Source organism: Haliotis cracherodii, unplaced genomic scaffold (genome assembly GCF_022045235.1).
Source record: "Haliotis cracherodii isolate W230 unplaced genomic scaffold, xgHalCrac1.p SCAF_3, whole genome shotgun sequence".
Lineage (NCBI taxonomy): Eukaryota > Metazoa > Mollusca > Gastropoda > Lepetellida > Haliotidae > Haliotis > Haliotis cracherodii.
Window position 1 is genome coordinate 39704484 of NW_027266286.1, and position 19407 is coordinate 39723890.

At 43.2% G+C, this 19407-nt stretch overlaps 1 protein-coding gene across 1 annotated transcript in view; it reads left to right on the plus strand.

Annotated features, from left to right (window-relative positions):
* Positions 1–19407, plus strand: part of LOC139473827 (pre-mRNA-processing factor 17-like) — a 47925-nt gene that overhangs the window by 22867 nt on the left and 5651 nt on the right. Inside the window, exons 8-11 of the mRNA XM_071256589.1 lie at positions 7101–7248; positions 9734–9849; positions 11260–11393; positions 13685–13761. Coding sequence (XP_071112690.1) covers positions 7101–7248; positions 9734–9849; positions 11260–11393; positions 13685–13761 — 475 coding nt within the window. The remainder of the gene's footprint in view (positions 1–7100; positions 7249–9733; positions 9850–11259; positions 11394–13684; positions 13762–19407) is intronic.

Consider the following 19407-nt stretch of genomic DNA (forward strand, 5'->3'; position numbering starts at 1 on the left):
GTAAATGATTCCCCTATTTTTCCTGCTTGCAAGCTGGTCACAAGGTTAAAATTTCTTAAGTGGTATGTGTTGTTTCTTGCCTTCAGTTATCTCCCTTAACACAAAAAACCCTGCCCTCACTGCATGTGTAATCCCTCAAACTTCATTATTTCTCCTTGTTCACTGCAAGCTAGACATGTTATAGTTCCTTGTAGTTAGAGACTAAAATTTATAGTTCATTGTCTGTTACCCAGGCAGCATTACAAAAATTGGGCCAACATTGGGCCAATTCCGCTCTAAACATTGGGCCAATGACGTTTATCAACGATGCAGCAGCATTGGCCCAACACTGGTTGCCATTTGTTAGCCATCATTGGCCCAATGCTGGTCCAATGTTGGCAAGTTTTAAAATTACCTTTCCTTTCATTTCAAACTATGGTCAGTAGTTCACAGCCACAGTCATGAAGATTTCAAAGAAACACATTAGCATTGTCACCTCAGTGTTTCAAATTGAATTACAAATTTGATCATGCTGGTGTGAATGAATGGATATTTAAGAGAAGATCACAATTGAAGTTATTACATTTTTTGCTACACAGCAATCATTAAAAATTATTTATCATTGGCTTTAAATGTAGAATGTCATTTTTTTAAATTTTTTTTGATAAAACCAAAATCTGAATGGAAGGTCTAAGAGATGTAAGAACAGCGGGTCAGTAAAAACAAAAGCTATGAACTAAGAAATTCTTGGTCAGTCTACCACAAAACTGTACAATGCAAATCCAATTCAGCAAGTCCTGCATAGTCAGAACAATGTAACACACAACCAGGTGATCAATCTCCTTGTTTATTTACATGTAAATAGCTAATATCTGAATAAATATGCCTCACAGATCATTACTTGTGTGAATTTGAATACAGTTATAAAATAAATGTCTCTAGATTAAAGTTTTCCTGGTCTGGTTCTGCAAGCAACTCTCCACAAGGAGTAGCTGGTGCCTTCTTTTGTAAGGACTTTAGGATCCGCTCTTTTCTGCCCCCCTCCCTGTCAGGGGCACAGGGAAACCACAATTTTATCGTCTACAATTATCTCCTATTTCATTGTTGGTATTTTGGGCCAGTGGTTCTTTCGGGTGGCTTCTGCAACATAATTGACAAGATACAAGCTAATAATATCGTGTTAATTACTTCACACAAACAGTTCCATGCATATTAATGCTGGTTAATGTACAAGAACTGCCACGTTTTACACTGAAAGGCTAAAAATAAAAGTAACATTGTTTCAAGTTGTTTTCAAGACAGTTTCATGTCTTAGCAATAATCAAGAAATATATTGAGGCGAATTAAGATTGAAGCTGTACTTACTAATGATAACATCCTTTAGTGGCATATCTGTGAAGGCCCTCTTGCCGGATGTCCCTTTCCAATTTATTTGTTTTGCTAGTTTGTTATGGCCGACGACAGGACGTGTCTCATCGTGTCTCATCATGTCTGCAGCGGTCATACCCCCGATGACACCGAGTTATGAGACCTATATGTAAACATGCATGGTATAGTTACAATTACATATTCGGATTATGGAGACAGCTTTCATAGAATTTATAGATAAAATAACATAACAGGAACAAACATTTATGTTTGAATGAAGTGATCTGCGGTAAAGTGATACACAAACAGTTTTTATTCCTTATTTTAGTACTCATGACCAAACAATTTATATGTAAATATCTTTTTCATCCCATAAAAGATGGTATTTGATATCAACTTTGAGTGTTCAGGGCAGATTACTGATAAGAGCGTGACACTGTAAGGGGCTACTGTCGCCTGGCGAGGGTGTGAGTGGAACCCAGCTGAGTTGTTATCTGGCATTGGCTGGCACACGTTGGCCCGCGGAGGGGTCAGTGCTGCGAGAGCGATGCCGGCACTGGCGATACTGGCCACGCTCGGCCCAATTGTGTAATGCTGCCTGGGTAATTGTATTGGTGATCTATTAGACAAGGTTCTCTGTTTCATCCCTTCCTACTTTGCGTATATTATTCTGCAAGTTAGGTGGCTGTTTTTTAATTTTGGCTTTAGGTGAGTGTATACTCTAGCCCAACTTTCATGTTATGATCCCACCCACATTTGTTTTATAGAAACTGTCCTTCAAAGAAGTGCTCAGTTTCCGATCGTTGTGATATTTGTGTGGACTCTACAGGGGCAGATTTCAAGGAATTAAGTATTCACAGAAATAACCTAAAATAGACAAGCGGAAATGATCTATGATCTTCTGACTCATTAATCTTGATCAAATCAGCAAAGACCAAATCTTAGAAAATTATGGAAGAAAAACAGCCTAATTTGAAAGGATATAATCAATTGTTAACTTTGATACATATGAAGGGACTGATTATAGATCCCCGGAATTCCGGAAATGACAGCAATACCAATTGGGACTCCAAAAGTCAAAGTGGTGCACAAGTTAATACCAGTTATCAAACCACTGGAAGCACCTATGAAGGTTTAGTCTGCAGAATTGGGAAATCCTGGTTATTTAATTCCAGCGAAAATGCTTAAACTTTCCCTGATTCATTCTACAACTGTCCGATCAAAGGATTCTCAGCATTGTGAGAATGTGTTATTGTCTTTAATGGATGTCTCCACCTCCACTGACCATACACTCAGTAGACAACAGATATTTCTTAAAGGAACCAAAGCTGTCCGCAACCATGGACGCAGTTATTTAGGTATTAAAAAAAGGAGCCATTTTCCGAATTGGATTCAACGGACACCTCTCCAGGTTTTTATTTTCCGATATTCCTTGTTCCTTAGAAGGAATAGGCGGAAATGAGTATGATAATAGACCTAAAATTGTTGAACTGAAGCTACCTCGCTTGTTCTCCACACTTCATGGAATCGGTTCAAAATTTAAGGAAGATCTCAAAACAGAAGATCCATTTCTTAAGTATCTGACAGAAGAGTATTTGGTGTATTTACATATTCCCATACATCTGAAGTCACAAAGGTTCCTTTTGATTCGCTATCAAAGGACGTTGTTTTCAGTTTTCATACTGCCATACCACAAACATCAGACTTCATATATAAATATCAACCATTTCATATCAGCAGACGTCAATACTATAGTACTTCAAAGAAACTCAGAAATACTGCTCCACCTTTCCACTCATCTCGGGTCCTTAGTCCATCCGACAGTCAGAGCTTACACCGTCTCAAGAGATCAGCTACATGGGAGCAATGTTCAACTCTGTCACAGGCATTGTAGCGCCACCACAGAACAGGTTCCTGGAAATATAGGACAAAATAGAGCACCTTCTGAATCCAACCTCAAGTTCAATCAGATGATGGAAATGCCTGTGTAGGTCTCTAACATCCCTTCAGGACTGGACAGTGCGGGTCAGATTGGATGTCCAACACAGCCAGTATTGGTTAAAGCAATTCAAGAATCTCCATCTCTATCAAACAGTTTCAATTTCCAAGGAACGTCTGTAGGGAATCAACATGGACAATGTACTTACATGAACCCCCTTTGCATTCCCACCTTACGATCTAAACCTTTATGCAGATGCCTCAATGGAAGGATGGGGGGCTGACATGGATGGACTCCCAGCTCCAGGGTTTGGGTCTCTGGAGGAAACATCTTTACATATCAGTCAGTTAGAAATGAGAGCAGTCATATTAGCTCTACATCATTGGTGACATCGAATTCGGCTGTCCCCATTACAACAGACAATTCAACAGTAGTGGCGTTTATCAACAAACAAGGAAGAACGAAAAATCCCACTCCCTGATGGAGGAAACCAGGAAATTCTCTCAGACAGACATGTTACAATGCAGAATCCAAGCTCGTCATATATACTTAAACATTCTGGCAGACAATCTTTCCAGAAAGAACAACAGCACAACAGTAGCTCAACAGAATGGACTTTGCTTCCATAGGCCTTTAACCTTATCAGTCAGGTTTGGGAATTACCAATGCTGGACTTATTCGTGACCCACCTCAACAAGAGACTACCCACCTTTGTCAGTCCAGTGCCGGATCCAGGACCATGGGCAGTAGATGCTTTATAAATATCATAGGACGTGATCCTTGGATCTGCTTACCCGCCAGCCAACCTCATCATAGGACGTGATCCTTGGATCTGCTTACCCGCCAGCCAGCCAACCTCATCATAGGACGTGATCCTTGGATCTGCTTAACCTCCAGCCAACCTCATCATAGCATGTGATCCTTGGATATGCTTACACGCCAACCAACCTCATCATAGGATGTGATCCTTGGATATGCTTACCCGCCAACCAACCTCATCATAGGATGTGATCCTTGGATCTGCTTACCCTCCAGCCAACCTCATCATAGGACGTGATCCTTGGATCTGCTTACCCGCCAACCAACCTCATCATAGGATGTGATCCTTGGATCTGCTTACCCGCCAGCCAACCTCATCACAGGATGTGATCCTTGGATCTGCTTACCCGCCAGCCAACCTCATCATAGCATGTGATCCTTGGATATGCTTACCCGCCAGCCAACCTCATCATAGGATGTGATCCTTGGATATGCTTACCCGCCAGCCAACCTCATCATAGGATGTGATCCTTGGATATGCTTACCCACCAGCCAACCTATGTCCAGAAGTTCTCAGGAAGTTTTAGCTGCATCAATGTTCTATTTTCCTGGTAGCTCCAGCACAATTTTGGTTTCCGATTCTTTAGAGACTAATGTTAGATCAACAACCAAATTGGGACCATCTTCTGTGTCAACCAAAATCAGACTGTTTCTACAAAAAATGTGAAAAATCTCCTCCTTCACATTTGGAAATTATCAAACGATCTCTTTCTCAGGATGGATTTTCACAAGAAGTTTCCTTCGCTATTTCTAAATACATCGAGCCTTCCACTTCTGCACTCTACAATTCTAATAGGAAAAGATTCCAACTCTGGAGATCTGACCTCAGAATCCAGTCTCAACCTTTGACAATTCCAATTATTGCAGATTTTCTGCTGTACCTTCGTACAGAACTAATTCTGAATCAAGGTACTTTGGGAGGCTACAGATTGGCTATTTCATCAACATGGGATCTACAAATATTGGAAATTGGAGCAAGTAAAGCTCTCAATACAATTTTACAATCTTTTCAGATTGAGGTCATGTCTCATCCATCAATATTTCCAAAGTGGGATTTATTTCTGCTAACCCACCTTATGAGCGGATGCAAGATATCCATATTGCTTTCTTGGCACATAAAACAGCCTTCTTGTTATCAATGGCTACAGCTTCCAGAGTCCGGAATTACATATTTTGGATCATACATCTCTCACCGTGACAAAGGATGGACTTCCATGTCCATTAGAACTCTGCCAGAATCAAAATCAAAAGACGTGTTTCAAGACTATTGGGGCATAGATATTTTTTTATTTATTAGCCAAGTTCCCAAGACCAGACGAACAGAGACTGTTATGTCCAGTAAGAGGTTTGAGGTTGTATCTTCAAAGAGCTAAACTAGAAGGTGTTTGTTTATACCTTGTCATAAGAGTTTAGATTCCGAAATCACTAAAACTACAATTGCTGTATGGCTCAGTAAGACAATTATTCAGGCTTATGTTTCATCTGAATCGAAATTGACATCTTCCAAATTAAGTCCTCATGAAATGAGGGCTTAAACAACATCCTTGGCAGCTTGGAAAACAGTATCAGTGCAACAAGTAGTGGCGATTTTATCATTCAGGCATTCAGACTTCTCTAGAAGGAATTTAAAGCCTTGGTCAATCCATTACCAACTCCGGACACTTGTTTTCTAAGCAGGAGGAAAAATGGGTGTGGGAGAGTGTGGCTCCTCATCTGGAAAATAACAGGAAAACATAACCCCAAGTAAAGTTGACCTTTGGCGATAATAAGATAATATACCATTTTATTGTATTAGTTGGAACTTTAAAATTAGTATTAACCGGAAGTGACATCACAATATTGGTTGTAACACCAGTATAAACCAAAAGTGGCATTTTGATATTGGTTGTAACATCAGTTTAGACCGGAAGTGACATCATAATATTGGTTGTAACATCAGTATAAACCGGAAGTGATATCACAATAGTGGTTGTAACATCAGTATACACCGGAAGTGATATCACAATAGTGGTTGTAACATCAGTATACACCGGAAGTGATATCACAATATTGGTTGTAACATCAGTATACACCGGAAGTGATATCACAATAGTGGTTGTAACATCAGTATACACCGGAAGTGATATCACAATAGTGGTTGTAACATCAGTATACACCGGAAGTGATATCACAATATTGGTTGTAACATCAGTATAGACTGGAAGTGACATCACAATATTGGTTGTAACATACCGGAAGTGACGTCAAAATATTGGTTGTAACATCAGCATAGACCGGAAGTGACATCACAATATTGGTTGTAACATAAGTAGAGACCGAAAGTGACGTCTTAGAACAAAGTGACATCATATTTTAGGAGCTGGTTATTTGTAATGATTTGATCAATCTATACCAGTAACATCCAATCTCAAGCTCTGCTTCTATTTTGGCCGCTGTAAGACTAAATAGTGGACAATGTCAGTGGTATGTAGCATGTGTATAATTTTAAGAACCCCCTGACTGTTTGTTGGATTCTGGGCAGTCATTTACTAGAGGAAACGTTTACGTAATAATTATGAACAATTACATAATTCGTCAGTAATTTTACTAGTAAACTTAACTCTAGTATCTGAGTTGTATTCCCCTTCCTCCCCAGTCTCCGAATTATTGATCTGATAGGGTAAGAGAAATAAGGAAGTTTGAGGGATTACACATGTGTGAAGGGCAGGGTTTCCCTTGTTAATGGAGATAACTCAAGGAAACAACAACATGTACCACATTCTTTAACCTTGTGATCACCTGCAAGCATAAAAAATAGGGCAATCATATGCTAGAGGTAAGTTTACTAATAGAAGTAGTAACAATGTATGTAATTGTTCATAATCCCTGCATATATGGGTAAAACAGTATTCTTAGTACCCTGATATGGATCATGAAATTATATGGGTTAGGAACTACATTTACTAGAAATACTACGTTGTTGTTAAATTTGTGATGACAAAATATCAATATCCAGATTTGGGAGGTTTACAACGACCGTCGGTGTGTGCGAACATATGCAGGCCATAAGCAGGCTGTGAGAGACATCACCTTCAACAATGATGGCAAGGAGTTCCTCAGCTGTGGCTATGACAGATACTGCAAGCTGTGGGACACAGAGACAGGTGAGGGGTGGGACACAGACAGGTGGGGGAGTGGGACACTGACAGGTACGGGGTGGGACACAAACAGGTGAGGGGCGGGACACCGGCAGGTGAGGGGTGGGACACAGACAGGTGAGGGGTTGGACACAGACATGTTGAGGGGTGGGACACAAACAGGTGATGGGTGGGACACAAACAGGTGGGGAATGGGACACTGGCAGGTGAGGGGTGGGACACAGACAGGTCAGGGGTGGGACACAAACAGGTGAGGGGTGGGACACAGACAGGTGAGGAGTGGGACACAAACAGGTGAGGGGTGGGACACAGACAGGTTGAGGGGTGGGACACAAACAGGTCAGGGGTGGGACACAAACATGTTGAGGGGTGGGACACAGACAGGTGAGGGGTGGGACACAGACAGGTGAGGGGTGGGACACAGACAGGTGAGGAGTGGGACACCGGCAGGTGGGGATTGGGACACAGACAGGTTGAGGGGTGGGACAGAAACAGGTACGGGGTGGGACACCGGCAGGTGGGGAATGGGACACCCGCAGGTGGGGAGTGGGACACAAACAAGTGAGGGGTGGGACACAGACAGGTGGGGAATGGGACACAAACAGGTGGGGAGTGGGACACAAACAAGTGAGGGGTGGGACACAGACAGGTACGGGGTGGGACACCGACAGGTGGGGAGTGGGATACAGACAGGTGGGGAATGGGACACCGGCAGGTGGGGAGTTGGACACAAACAAGTGAGGGGTGGGACACAGACAGGTACGGGGTGGGACACAAACAGGTACGGGGTGGGATACAGACAGGTGGGGAGTGGGACACCGGCAGGTGGGGAGTGGGACACAAACAAGTGATGGGTGGGACACAGACAGGTACGGGGTGGGATACAGGCAGGTGGGGAATGGGACACCAGCAGGTGGGGAGTGGGACACAAACAAGTGAGGGGTGGGACACAGACAGGTACGGGGTGGGATACAGGCAGGTGGGGAGTTGGACACAAACAGGTCAGGGGTGGGACACAAACAGGTCAGGGGTGGGACACAAACCGGTGGGGAGTGGGACACAGACAGGTGAGGGGTGTGACACAGACAGGTCAGGGGTGGGACACAAACCGGTCAGGGGTGGGACACAAACAGATCAGGGGTGGGACACAAACAGGTCAGGGGTGGGACACAAACAGGTCAGGGGTGGGACACAAACAGGTCAGGGGTGGGACACAAACAGGTCAGGGGTGGGACACAAACCGGTCAGGGGTGGGACACAAACAGGTGAGGGGTGGGACACAAACAGGTGGGGAGTTGGACACAGACAGGTGAGGGGTGTGACACAGACAGGTCAGGGGTGGGACACAAACCGGTCAGGGGTGGGACACAAACAGGTCAGGGGTGGGACACAAACAGGTCAGGGGTGGGACACAAACAGGTCAGGGGTGGGACACAAACAGGTGAGGGGTGGGACACAAACAGGTGGGGAGTTGGACACAGACAGGTGAGGGGTGTGACACAGACAGGTCAGGGGTGGGACACAAACCGGTCAGGGGTGGGACACAAACAGGTCAGGGGTGGGACACAAACAGGTCAGGGGTGGGACACAAACCGGTCAGGGGTGGGACACAAACAGGTCAGGGGTGTGACACAGACAGGTCAGGGGTGGGACACAAACAGATCAGGGGTGGGACACAAACAGGTCAGGGGTGGGACACAAACAGGTCAGGGGTGGGACACAAACCGGTCAGGGGTGGGACACAGACAGGTGAGGGGTGTGACACAGACAGGTGAGGGGTGTGACACAAACAGGTCAGGGGTGGGACACAAACCGGTCAGGGGTGGGACACAAACAGGTCAGGGGTGGGACACAAACAGGTCAGGGGTGGGACACAAACAGGTCAGGGACTAGTGGGGTCTATTGCGAATGCTACATGTTTGGAAATGACATGTCTGGCGTCGCCCAATGGTCCTTTGGTGCACATGGAAATGGTCAGCTATGGCTGTCTATGTAGACCCAGCCAGTCATATATTCCAAGGGCTTCTCTTCAAACATCAAGCGTTGCATGTTTATGTGGTGCGAACTTTTCAAATTTATGTGTTAGTCCACATTCAATTAATGCATATTCATAACAACATGCATGAAATGTCATCATGTTCCCAAGCAACAGACAATATTCACTCACGTAAATCTCAAAACACATCACATGAGAATCAAAACCGAATGACAACATTCTTGTGTTTGATTATCTCATGCCTAAATACACTTAACAACTTAATTTGATTTCTGTGGCCATTTTGCCAAATATTCAAAGAATGGATTATGCATTTTAAAAGTGTTTGAGGATATATACAATCTAAAAGTTGTGGAATAGTGGTGAGAGGTGTCAGATACAACTGTATCTGCCACAATCATGTGGAAATGTACTAGAATGCATATTTTATGTTTGTTTGGCTGAGTTTAACATGATGATTGTGTCTTTTCATACTATATTTGTTCTCCACACCAGGTCAGTGCAAGTCTCACTTCACCAGCCGGAAGGTGCCCTACTGCATCAAGTTTAACCCTGATGAGGACAAGCAACATCTGTTTGTGGCTGGCACTTCGGATAAGAAGATCGTCTGTGTAAGAGTCGTGCTTGTTGGCTGCAAGATTTATCTGTTACCTATAGCTTTAACTTGTCTCTCCACAACAGTCTGCAATATTCCCTCTTGCTTGGATTGTAAAACAGAGTAGAACGATGTGAAACGTTCAACCCAACACACCCGACTACCACATGGCTCCCAACATGCTCCTGGTTACCTCATCATATTTTCCTTCATCACAGAAAATGAGAGGATGGGAATAGACTTGTTTGTCACTTACTTTCTTACTCAGTACATGCACTAGGCTGGTACATCGACGTACACCAGTCATTTTCGGCAACAGCGAAAACATCTGTTCCTCCCAATCATCAAGGACGGCCACAGGAGCATATCTAGGAATACCATGTCCTTTTGGCTGCTCTCCCCAATTCTTGAAGTCTACACCCATGCTGAAATGGATCCTCCATGAGTTTCAAACACGCATGAAATTCTAGTGTTGGCATCCGCGATGGCCCTCCACACCAACAGCTCACGCATAGACATCGTCCAGAGATGTTTTTGCAACATATTTATGCACCTGGCCTAGCATAGCGAGGTGGTGACATATTGTGGTCTAGTGAAGTCAAACACACCCATGGGTTGAAGACAAAGTGGCAGTCTAGTCCAGTCAGAGCCCGACCACAATCACAAGAGGGGGTATGAAGTTCATCCAACTCATCGTACTACTGTTGTGGAGGAATAAGTAAAACCATAGGGACTATCATTTTATATACTTACCCTGACGCAACAGGTTGTGACTGGCCGCCATTGCATCCACCCGAAGATTGGATCAACTTGTTACCTGTTTACAGGAACTCATAGGAAACGATGACAAGGTCACCAGCTGGGTGCCATGTTGTCAGAGGGTGCGCCTGGTGAATGTTCCACATTGTTCTACACTGTTTTACAATTGAAGCAAGAAGGAATATTGCATACTGTTGTGTCAGGATAAGTATATAAACAGGGGAAATACTCACATTTCCTGTAATAAGAGCTGTGTACATGTGAGTTAATTTTTATTATTGGTGATTGACATTATTGATATTATATTTGTTGAAAAGTGTCGGGTATTATACTCATGATCTGCGATCTAGTAGGTGAAACATGCATCAGGCTGCCCCATGTATTGTTCACACCACAATGCAGCATCTGATATGTCCCGTGACCAGTTTACTGTAGTGCAACTTGAAATTATCATTAGACTCATTGAAACATCAGGTCAGGGGAGGTGTTATAGGGGAAGTTGACTGTAGTTGTCCTGATGTATATTTACAGTGGGACATCAGGTCAGGGGAGGTGTTATAGGGGAAGTTGACTGAAGTTGTCCTGGTTTATATTTACAGTGGGACATCAGGTCAGGGGAGGTGTTATAGGAGAAGTTGACTGAAGTTGTCCTGGTTTATATTTACAGTGGGACATCAGGTCAGGAGAGGTGGTGCAGGAGTATGATCGCCATCTTGGAGCTGTGAACAGCATCACATTTGTTGACCAGAACCGTAGATTTGTAACAACTTCTGATGACAAAAGTTTAAGAGTTTGGGAGTGGTGAGTATCAAGAGAGTTGTATATATGACATGCTTATAGTGTGATGGCGTAAAGGTGTATGGCATGCTTATAGTGTCGTGACCAAAATGTGTATGACATTCAAGTTACAATCGGTCTTCTGCAACCCATGCTTGTCGTAAGAGGCAACGTGGTCAATGCATGTCATAGTATCCCAGTTACTTGGATCGATGCTCACGATGTCAATCTATAGATTATCTGGTCCAGACTAAATTATTTGCAGACCGTTGTCATATAGCTTGAATATTGCATCATTAAACGACAAACAAAGAAACAATCAAAACATATTTATGACCTACATGTTCATGACATGCTTGTTGTGTAATGACCTACATGTGTATGACTTGTGTGTAGTGTAATGACCTACATGTGCATGACATGCTTGTACTGTTATGACCTACAGGTGTATGACTTGCGTGTAGTGTGATGACCTACATGTGCATGACATGCTTGTTGTGTAATGACCTACATGTGCATGACATGCTTGTTGTGTAATGACCTACATGTGTATGACATGTGTGTAGTGTAATGACCTACATGTGTATGACTTGTGTGTAGTGTAATGACCTACATGTGCATGACATGCTCGTACTGTTATGACCTACAGGTGTATGACTTGCGTGTAGTGTGATGACCTACATGTGTATGACATGCTTGTACTGTTATGACCTACAGGTGTATGCCATGCTTGTAGTGTAATGACCTACATGTGTATGACTTGCGTGTAGTGTGATGACCTACATGTGCATGACTTGTGTGTAGTGTAATGACCTACATGTGCATGACATGCTTATAGTGTGATGACCTACATGTGTATGATTTGCGTGTAGTGTGATGACCTACATGTGCATGACATGCTTGTACTGTTATGACCTACAGGTGTATGACATGCTTCTAGTGTAATGACCTACATGTGTATGACTTGTGTGTAGTGTAATGACCTACATGTGCATGACATGCTTGTACTGTTATGACCTACATGTGTGTGACTTGCGTGTGGTGTGATGACCTACATGTGCATGACATGCTTGTACTGTTATGACCTACAGGTGTATGACATGCTTCTAGTGTAATGACCTACATGTGTATGACTTGTGTGTAGTGTAATGACCTACATGTGCATGACATGCTTGTACTGTTATGACCTACATGTGTATAACTTGCGTGTAGTGTGATGACCTACATGTGCATGACATGCTTGTACTGTTATGACCTACAGGTGTATGACATGCTTCTAGTGTAATGACCTACATGTGTATGACTTTCGTGTAGTGTGATGACCTACATGTGCATGACATGCTTGTACTGTTATGACCTATAGGTGTATGACATACTTGTAGTGTAATGACCTACATGTGTATGACTTGCGTGTAGTGTGATGACCTACAGGTGGATGACATTCTTGTTGTTTAATTACCTACATGTGCAAGACATACTTGTAGTGTGATGACCTGCATGTGCATGACATGCTTGTTGTGTAATGACCTACATGTGCATGACATACTTGTACTGTCATGACCTACATATGCATGACATACTTGTTGTGTAATGACAATCAAAACATATTTATGTTGTAATGACCTGCATGTGCATGACATACTTGTTGTGTAATGACCTACATGTGTATGACATGCTTGTACTGTTATGACCTACATGTGTATGACATGCTTGTTGTGTAATGACCTACATGTGCATGACATACTTTTAGTGTGATGACCTACATGTGTATGACATGCTTGTTGTGTAATGACCTACATGTGCATGACATACTTGTAGTGTGATGACCTGCATGTGCATGACATGCTTGTTGTGTAATGACCTACATGTGCATGACATACTTGTAGTGTGATGACCTACATGTGCATGACATGCTTGTTGTGTAATGACCTACATGTGCATGACATACTTGTACTGTCATGACGTACATATGCATGACATACTTGTTGTGTAATGACAATCAAAACATATTTATATTGTAATGACCTGCATGTGCATGACATACTTGTTGTGTAATGACCTACATGTGTATGACATGCTTGTACTGTTATGACCTACAGGTGCATGACATACTTGTAGTGTAATGACCTGCATGTGTATGACATGCTTGTACTGTTATGACCTACAGGTGTATGACATGCTTGTACTGTTATGACCTACATGTGCATGACAAATGTATTTTTTATTCTTTGACTTTGAGCACTGTAATGAAATATGATGATGTATAATTATTGTCTTTTAAGCCTTCAAATATCCTAATCTTTCATCATTTCTAGGGACATTCCAGTGGATTTCAAGTACATTGCAGACCCGTCCATGCACTCTATGCCATCTGTCACTCTCTCTCCCAACGGTAAGCCTCTCTTGTAGACACTATCTCTCTAAAGAGTAGATACTGCTAGTCCATGGACTAGTGAATAGAGCGTCTGCCAGGAGAGAAGAAGGACAATGGTAGGCCTCTCTTGTTGACACTCACTGTCCTAAAGGTAGGCCACTCTTTTTGACACTCACTGTTCTAAAGGTAGGCCACTCTTGTTGACACTCACTGTTCTAAAGGTAGCCCACTCTTTTTGACACTTACTGTTCTAAAGGTAGGCCACTCTTTTTGACACTCACTGTTCTAAAGGTAGGCTGCTCTTGTTAACACTGTCCTAAAGGCAGCCACTTTTGTTTACACTCACTGTCGTAAAGGTAAGCAACTCTTTTTGACACTCACTGTTCTAAAGGCAGCCACTCTTGTTGACACTCACTGTTCTAAAGGTAGGCAACTCTTTTTGACACTCACTGTTCTAAAGGTAGGCAACTCTTTTTGACACTCACTGTTCTAAAGGCAGCCACTCTTGTTGACACTCACTGTTCTAAAGGTAGGCAACTCTTTTTGACACTCACTGTTCTAAAGGTAGGCAACTCTTTTTGACACTCACTGTTCTAAAGGTAGGCAACTCTTTTTGACACTCACTGTTCTAAAGGCAGCCACTCTTGTTGACACTCACTGTTCTAAAGGTAGGTCACTCTTGTAGACACTCACTGTCCTAAAGGTAGGCCTCTCTTTTTGACACTCACTGTTCTAAAGGTAGGTCACTCTTGTTGACACTCACTATTCTAAAGGTAGGCCACTCTTTTTGTCACTGTTCTAAAGGTAGGCTGCTGTTGTTGACACTGTCCTAAAGGTAAGCCACTTTTGTTTACACTCACTGTCCTAAAGGTAAGCAACTCTTGTTGACACTCCCTGTTCTAAAGGCAGCCACTCTTGTTGACACTGTTCTAAAGGTAGGCCACTCTTTTTGACATTCACTGTTCTAAAGGTAGGCAACTCTTTTTGACGCTCACTGTTCTAAAGGTAAGCCACTCTTGTTGACACTCACTGTTCTAAAGGTAGGCAACTCTTTTTGACACTCACTGTTCTAAAGGCAGCCACTCTTGTTGACACTCACTGTTCTAAAGGCAGCTACTCTTGTTGACACTCACGGTTCTTAAGGTAGGTCACTCTTTTTTGCACTCACTGTCCTAAAGGTAGGCCACTCTTGTTGACACTCACTGTCCTAAAGGTAGGTCACTCTTTTTTGCACTCACTGTCCTAAAGGCAGCCACTCTTGTTGACACTCACTGTCCTAAAGGTAGGTCACTCTTTTTTGCACTCACTGTCCTAAAGGTAAGCCACTCTTGTTGACACTCACTGTTCTAAAGGTAGGCAACTCTTTTTGACACTCACTGTTCTTAAGGCAGGCCACTCTTGTTGACCCTCACTGTTCTTAAGGTAGGCAACTCTTTTTGACCCTCACTGTTCTTAAGGTAGGTCCCTCTTGTTGACACTCACTGTCCTAAAGGTAGGCCACTCTTGTTGACACTCACTGTCCTAAAGGTAGGCCACTCTTTTTGACACTCACTGTTCTAAAGGTAGGCCACTCTTGTTGACACTCACTGTTCTAAAGGTAGGCCACTCTTTTTGACACTCACTGTTCTAAAGGTAGGCCACTCTTGTTGACACTCACTGTTCTAAAGGTAGCCCACTCTTTTTGACACTTACTGTTCTAAAGGTAGGCCACTCTTTTTGACACTCACTGTTCTAAAGGTAGGCTGCTCTTGTTAACACTGTCCTAAAGGCAGCCACTTTTGTTTACACTCACTGTCGTAAAGGTAAGCAACTCTTTTTGACACTCACTGTTCTAAAGGCAGCCACTCTTGTTGACACTCACTGTTCTAAAGGTAGGCAACTCTTTTTGACACTCACTGTTCTAAAGGTAGGCAACTCTTTTTGACACTCACTGTTCTAAAGGCAGCCACTCTTGTTGACACTCACTGTTCTAAAGGTAGGCAACTCTTTTTGACACTCACTGTTCTAAAGGTAGGCAACTCTTTTTGACACTCACTGTTCTAAAGGTAGGCAACTCTTGTTGACACTCACTGTTCTTAAGGTAGGCAACTCTTGTTGACACTCACTGTTCTTAAGGTAGGCAACTCTTGTTGACACTCACTGTCCTAAAGGTAGGCAACTCTTTTTGACACTCACTGTTCTAAAGGTAGGCAACTCTTGTTGACACTCACTGTTCTAAAGGTAGGCAACTCTTTTTGACACTCACTGTTCTAAAGGTAGGCAACTCTTGTTGACACTCACTGTTCTAAAGGTAGGCAACTCTTTTTGACACTCACTGTTCTAAAGGTAGGCAACTCTTTTTGACACTCACTGTTCTTAAGGTAAGCCACTCTTGTTGACACTCACTGTCCTAAAGATAGGCCATTCCTGTTGACACTGTTCTAAAGGTAGGTCACTCTTGTTATCCTGCTGTGCAAGGAGAAGTGTAGATTCAATGATAAAATGTACAATTTTGGCCATTTTCCTACAAGAAATCTGTAAGTAAGGGTTTAAGCGAGTAATATCCCCATGATTATAGTCAATGATCTCTCACAGGTTCACAGAATAATGTCAACATTGAAATACACTGCATATACAAAATAATATAATCATCTCAAAGGTATGAGGTTCACATTTATTGGTGCTCAATGTATATTGAGTGAGTTTATAATGACAACTTAAAAAACTGCTATGTCGTTATTTTCTCATATTTTCCAAGTTCAATGTAACCTACAATAAATAGTTACGTATTAATTCCATCAGCTTTGGCATTGGCACGTCATGAATTATATTCTATGGTTTCGTTATTAGGTAACATAAGACAACCTTAAAAGCCAGAAGACATCTTCTGCAGTTATAACCAGATAAGTGTAACACTAACTACCCGGTCACGTATTAATATTATTATAAGAATCTAGAATAAACAAACGTCCGTAATACATACATGTCTCATGCGTGATGCTATTTATAGTAACAGGATACGGCGATTTCCCAGCATGCCAAGTACGAGCATGCGCAATTACGATTCAGGTCAGCCATCTTGTGCAGGGGTCATAATAATGACAAGCAATTTTTGATTCCGTACGTACGAGCGAATAGTTAAAATCAAGTGTGCCCTTTCTCTCAGGCGCACAGCAGTATGGCTCCTAAAACTCGCAAGAAGCAAACGTCAAGCAGGATATCCAGGCAGGATACCGTGCGCGGTGAAGCCACAAGTATTGGCGATGTTCCAGACGGTTCGCCTTCAACAAACATGGCCGCGCCCGATGTCGGGGTGCCTCGGCGACGATATAGTACGACGATCCCTCTCAGTGCAGTGGACAGCCGCCCATATGAGATGTTTCCACGGAATTGGACTACGGGACGTATCTGTGCATACATCGAGGAAATATTGGATATTAAGCCTCCCGGGGGGTTGACACGTGCGCAATACCAAACCTTTTACACAGAAAACCTCCCAGACCGTAACAAAAGGATGGACAGACAAAGGTCAGCATTGTCGGACGGGTCGTCAGCCAGAGCCAGCACAGTGGCAGTTCATGAGGAAACGGTGCCCCCTCATTCGATTGTTAACGAGGCACACACTGACACAACAATCGCCCAGCTTGTGGACACCGTGAACAAGTTACAGCAGACTGTGGCCACGCTGAGTTCTCAAATGGATGCCAACAATCAGCCTGCTACGGTGCCACACACTTCACATTGGCAGACCACCTTTGCAGGACCGGGTCAACCACATGACAATCCGGCCGCTATCCATGCGACGTCACAGCCATTTAGTTTATTTACTGCCATACGGGAATCGACCAACACAGGATCAACTACTCCACGTCTGTTCACCAGTGAGCCTCAAGCGCAGCACTTACCAGACGTAGCTCTTGTTTCTCCCTCTCTCCGGAAGAGCATTCAGGAAGGTAAGGATGTGAACCTTGCTTTACTACTCATTCCGGATGAAATAACGTCAAATGCTAGAACCATTCAGGTAGACAATGTAAACATGCAACTCAAAAGTCCTCATGACTCCAGATTGCAGTTGCCCTTGACATTTGACATGTTCATCACAGCCTTTGGAAAGTACAAAGCCATCATGTGTTTACGCTGGCCACAGAGACGAGCCGAACTTGACGCGTATCAGCGCCTGATCGTTGATATGCACAACCAATATCAAAATCAACTCTTTTATCAATATCACAAACGTTTCTCGGCTAAAGCGGCAGCTTATCTTGAGCAACATAATTGCAAAATACCATGGGGAGAGATTGACGATGCCATCTATAGAGCTGTCTTTACAGGACGCAGAATCACCGCTTGCCAGTTGTGTGATGACATTGGTCATTCGACGCAGTTCTGTTCTATGGTTGATGCCAAGTCCATACATCACCAACCAGGAGAGACTTTTAACCATACTCCCACGACTAGGGACAGAGAACTCAACACAGAACGCAGAGGCATGGATCGCCGGGGAAGGGAAGTGCTCATACACAAAGGTATCCCATTGTGCAACAACTTTAATGCTGAGAAATGTGTTCACGGGAATTGTAGATTTAGACATTTGTGTTCTGTATGTCGAAAGCCACACCCTGCTTTCGAATGTTGGCATAACACAGGAGAGACTCAATTCCCAGCAGGCAAGTCGATACCTGTCCAGAATTCTTCCTCGGCCAAAAAGCACCGACAGTGACTACAGGCAACCCCATCCCCTGTTGACTTGGATAGACTGTCTCAACGGTTGTCTGATCACCCAGACCGTGCCTTCGTTCAGACGTTGCTGCATGGTTTTAAATTTGGTTTTGACACGGGCATTACATGTCCACCTACTCACACTACTGTCTGCAAGAATCTGTTATCAGCTCGAAACAATCCTGAAGCAGTAGCCACCATTATTCAAGATGAACTATTCAAAGGCTATTTGATAGGTCCATTTACGCAGTCTCCTTTCCCTCACCACAGGGTTAATCCAATAGGCATTGTGGAAGGAAAATATTCCAAAAAGAAGCGATTAATTGTCGACCTCTCGGCTCCACATGATGATGTGGAAAACCCAAGTTTGAACTCATTAATTGATAAAGCACAATTCTCCCTCAACTATGTGAAAGTGGACGACGCTATCCAACTTATCAAAGGCATGGGACAACATGCTTACCTATGTAAGGTGGACATAACAGATGCATTCAAAATGCTTCCAATTCACCCTTCTTTATATCACTTACATGGCATATCATGGGATCATCAGCTTTATTATTACACTCGCTTGGTCTTCGGATGTCGGTCCAGTCCAAAACTGTTTGATGGCCTGTCTGCAGCAGTGTGTTGGATTGCCACTCATGTGTATGACATTGTCAATATATTGCATCTTTTGGATGATTTTTTGACTGTGGATAAGGATTTGGAACAAGGCATCAGCACCATGAACAAACTAGAATGCCTATTCTCGGAACTGAATATCCCCCTGTCCCCCCATAAAACGGTCGGACCGGTCACATGTTTGGAATACTTGGGGATTATTTTGGACACTGATAGAATGGAAGCGCGTCTACCTACTGAGAAAGTGTCAAGAATCGTCTCTATCATGGCAACTATTCAAGGTGCCAAGAAAGTCACAAAGCAGTTACTGCTCAGCATTATTGGTCATCTAAATTTTGCTAT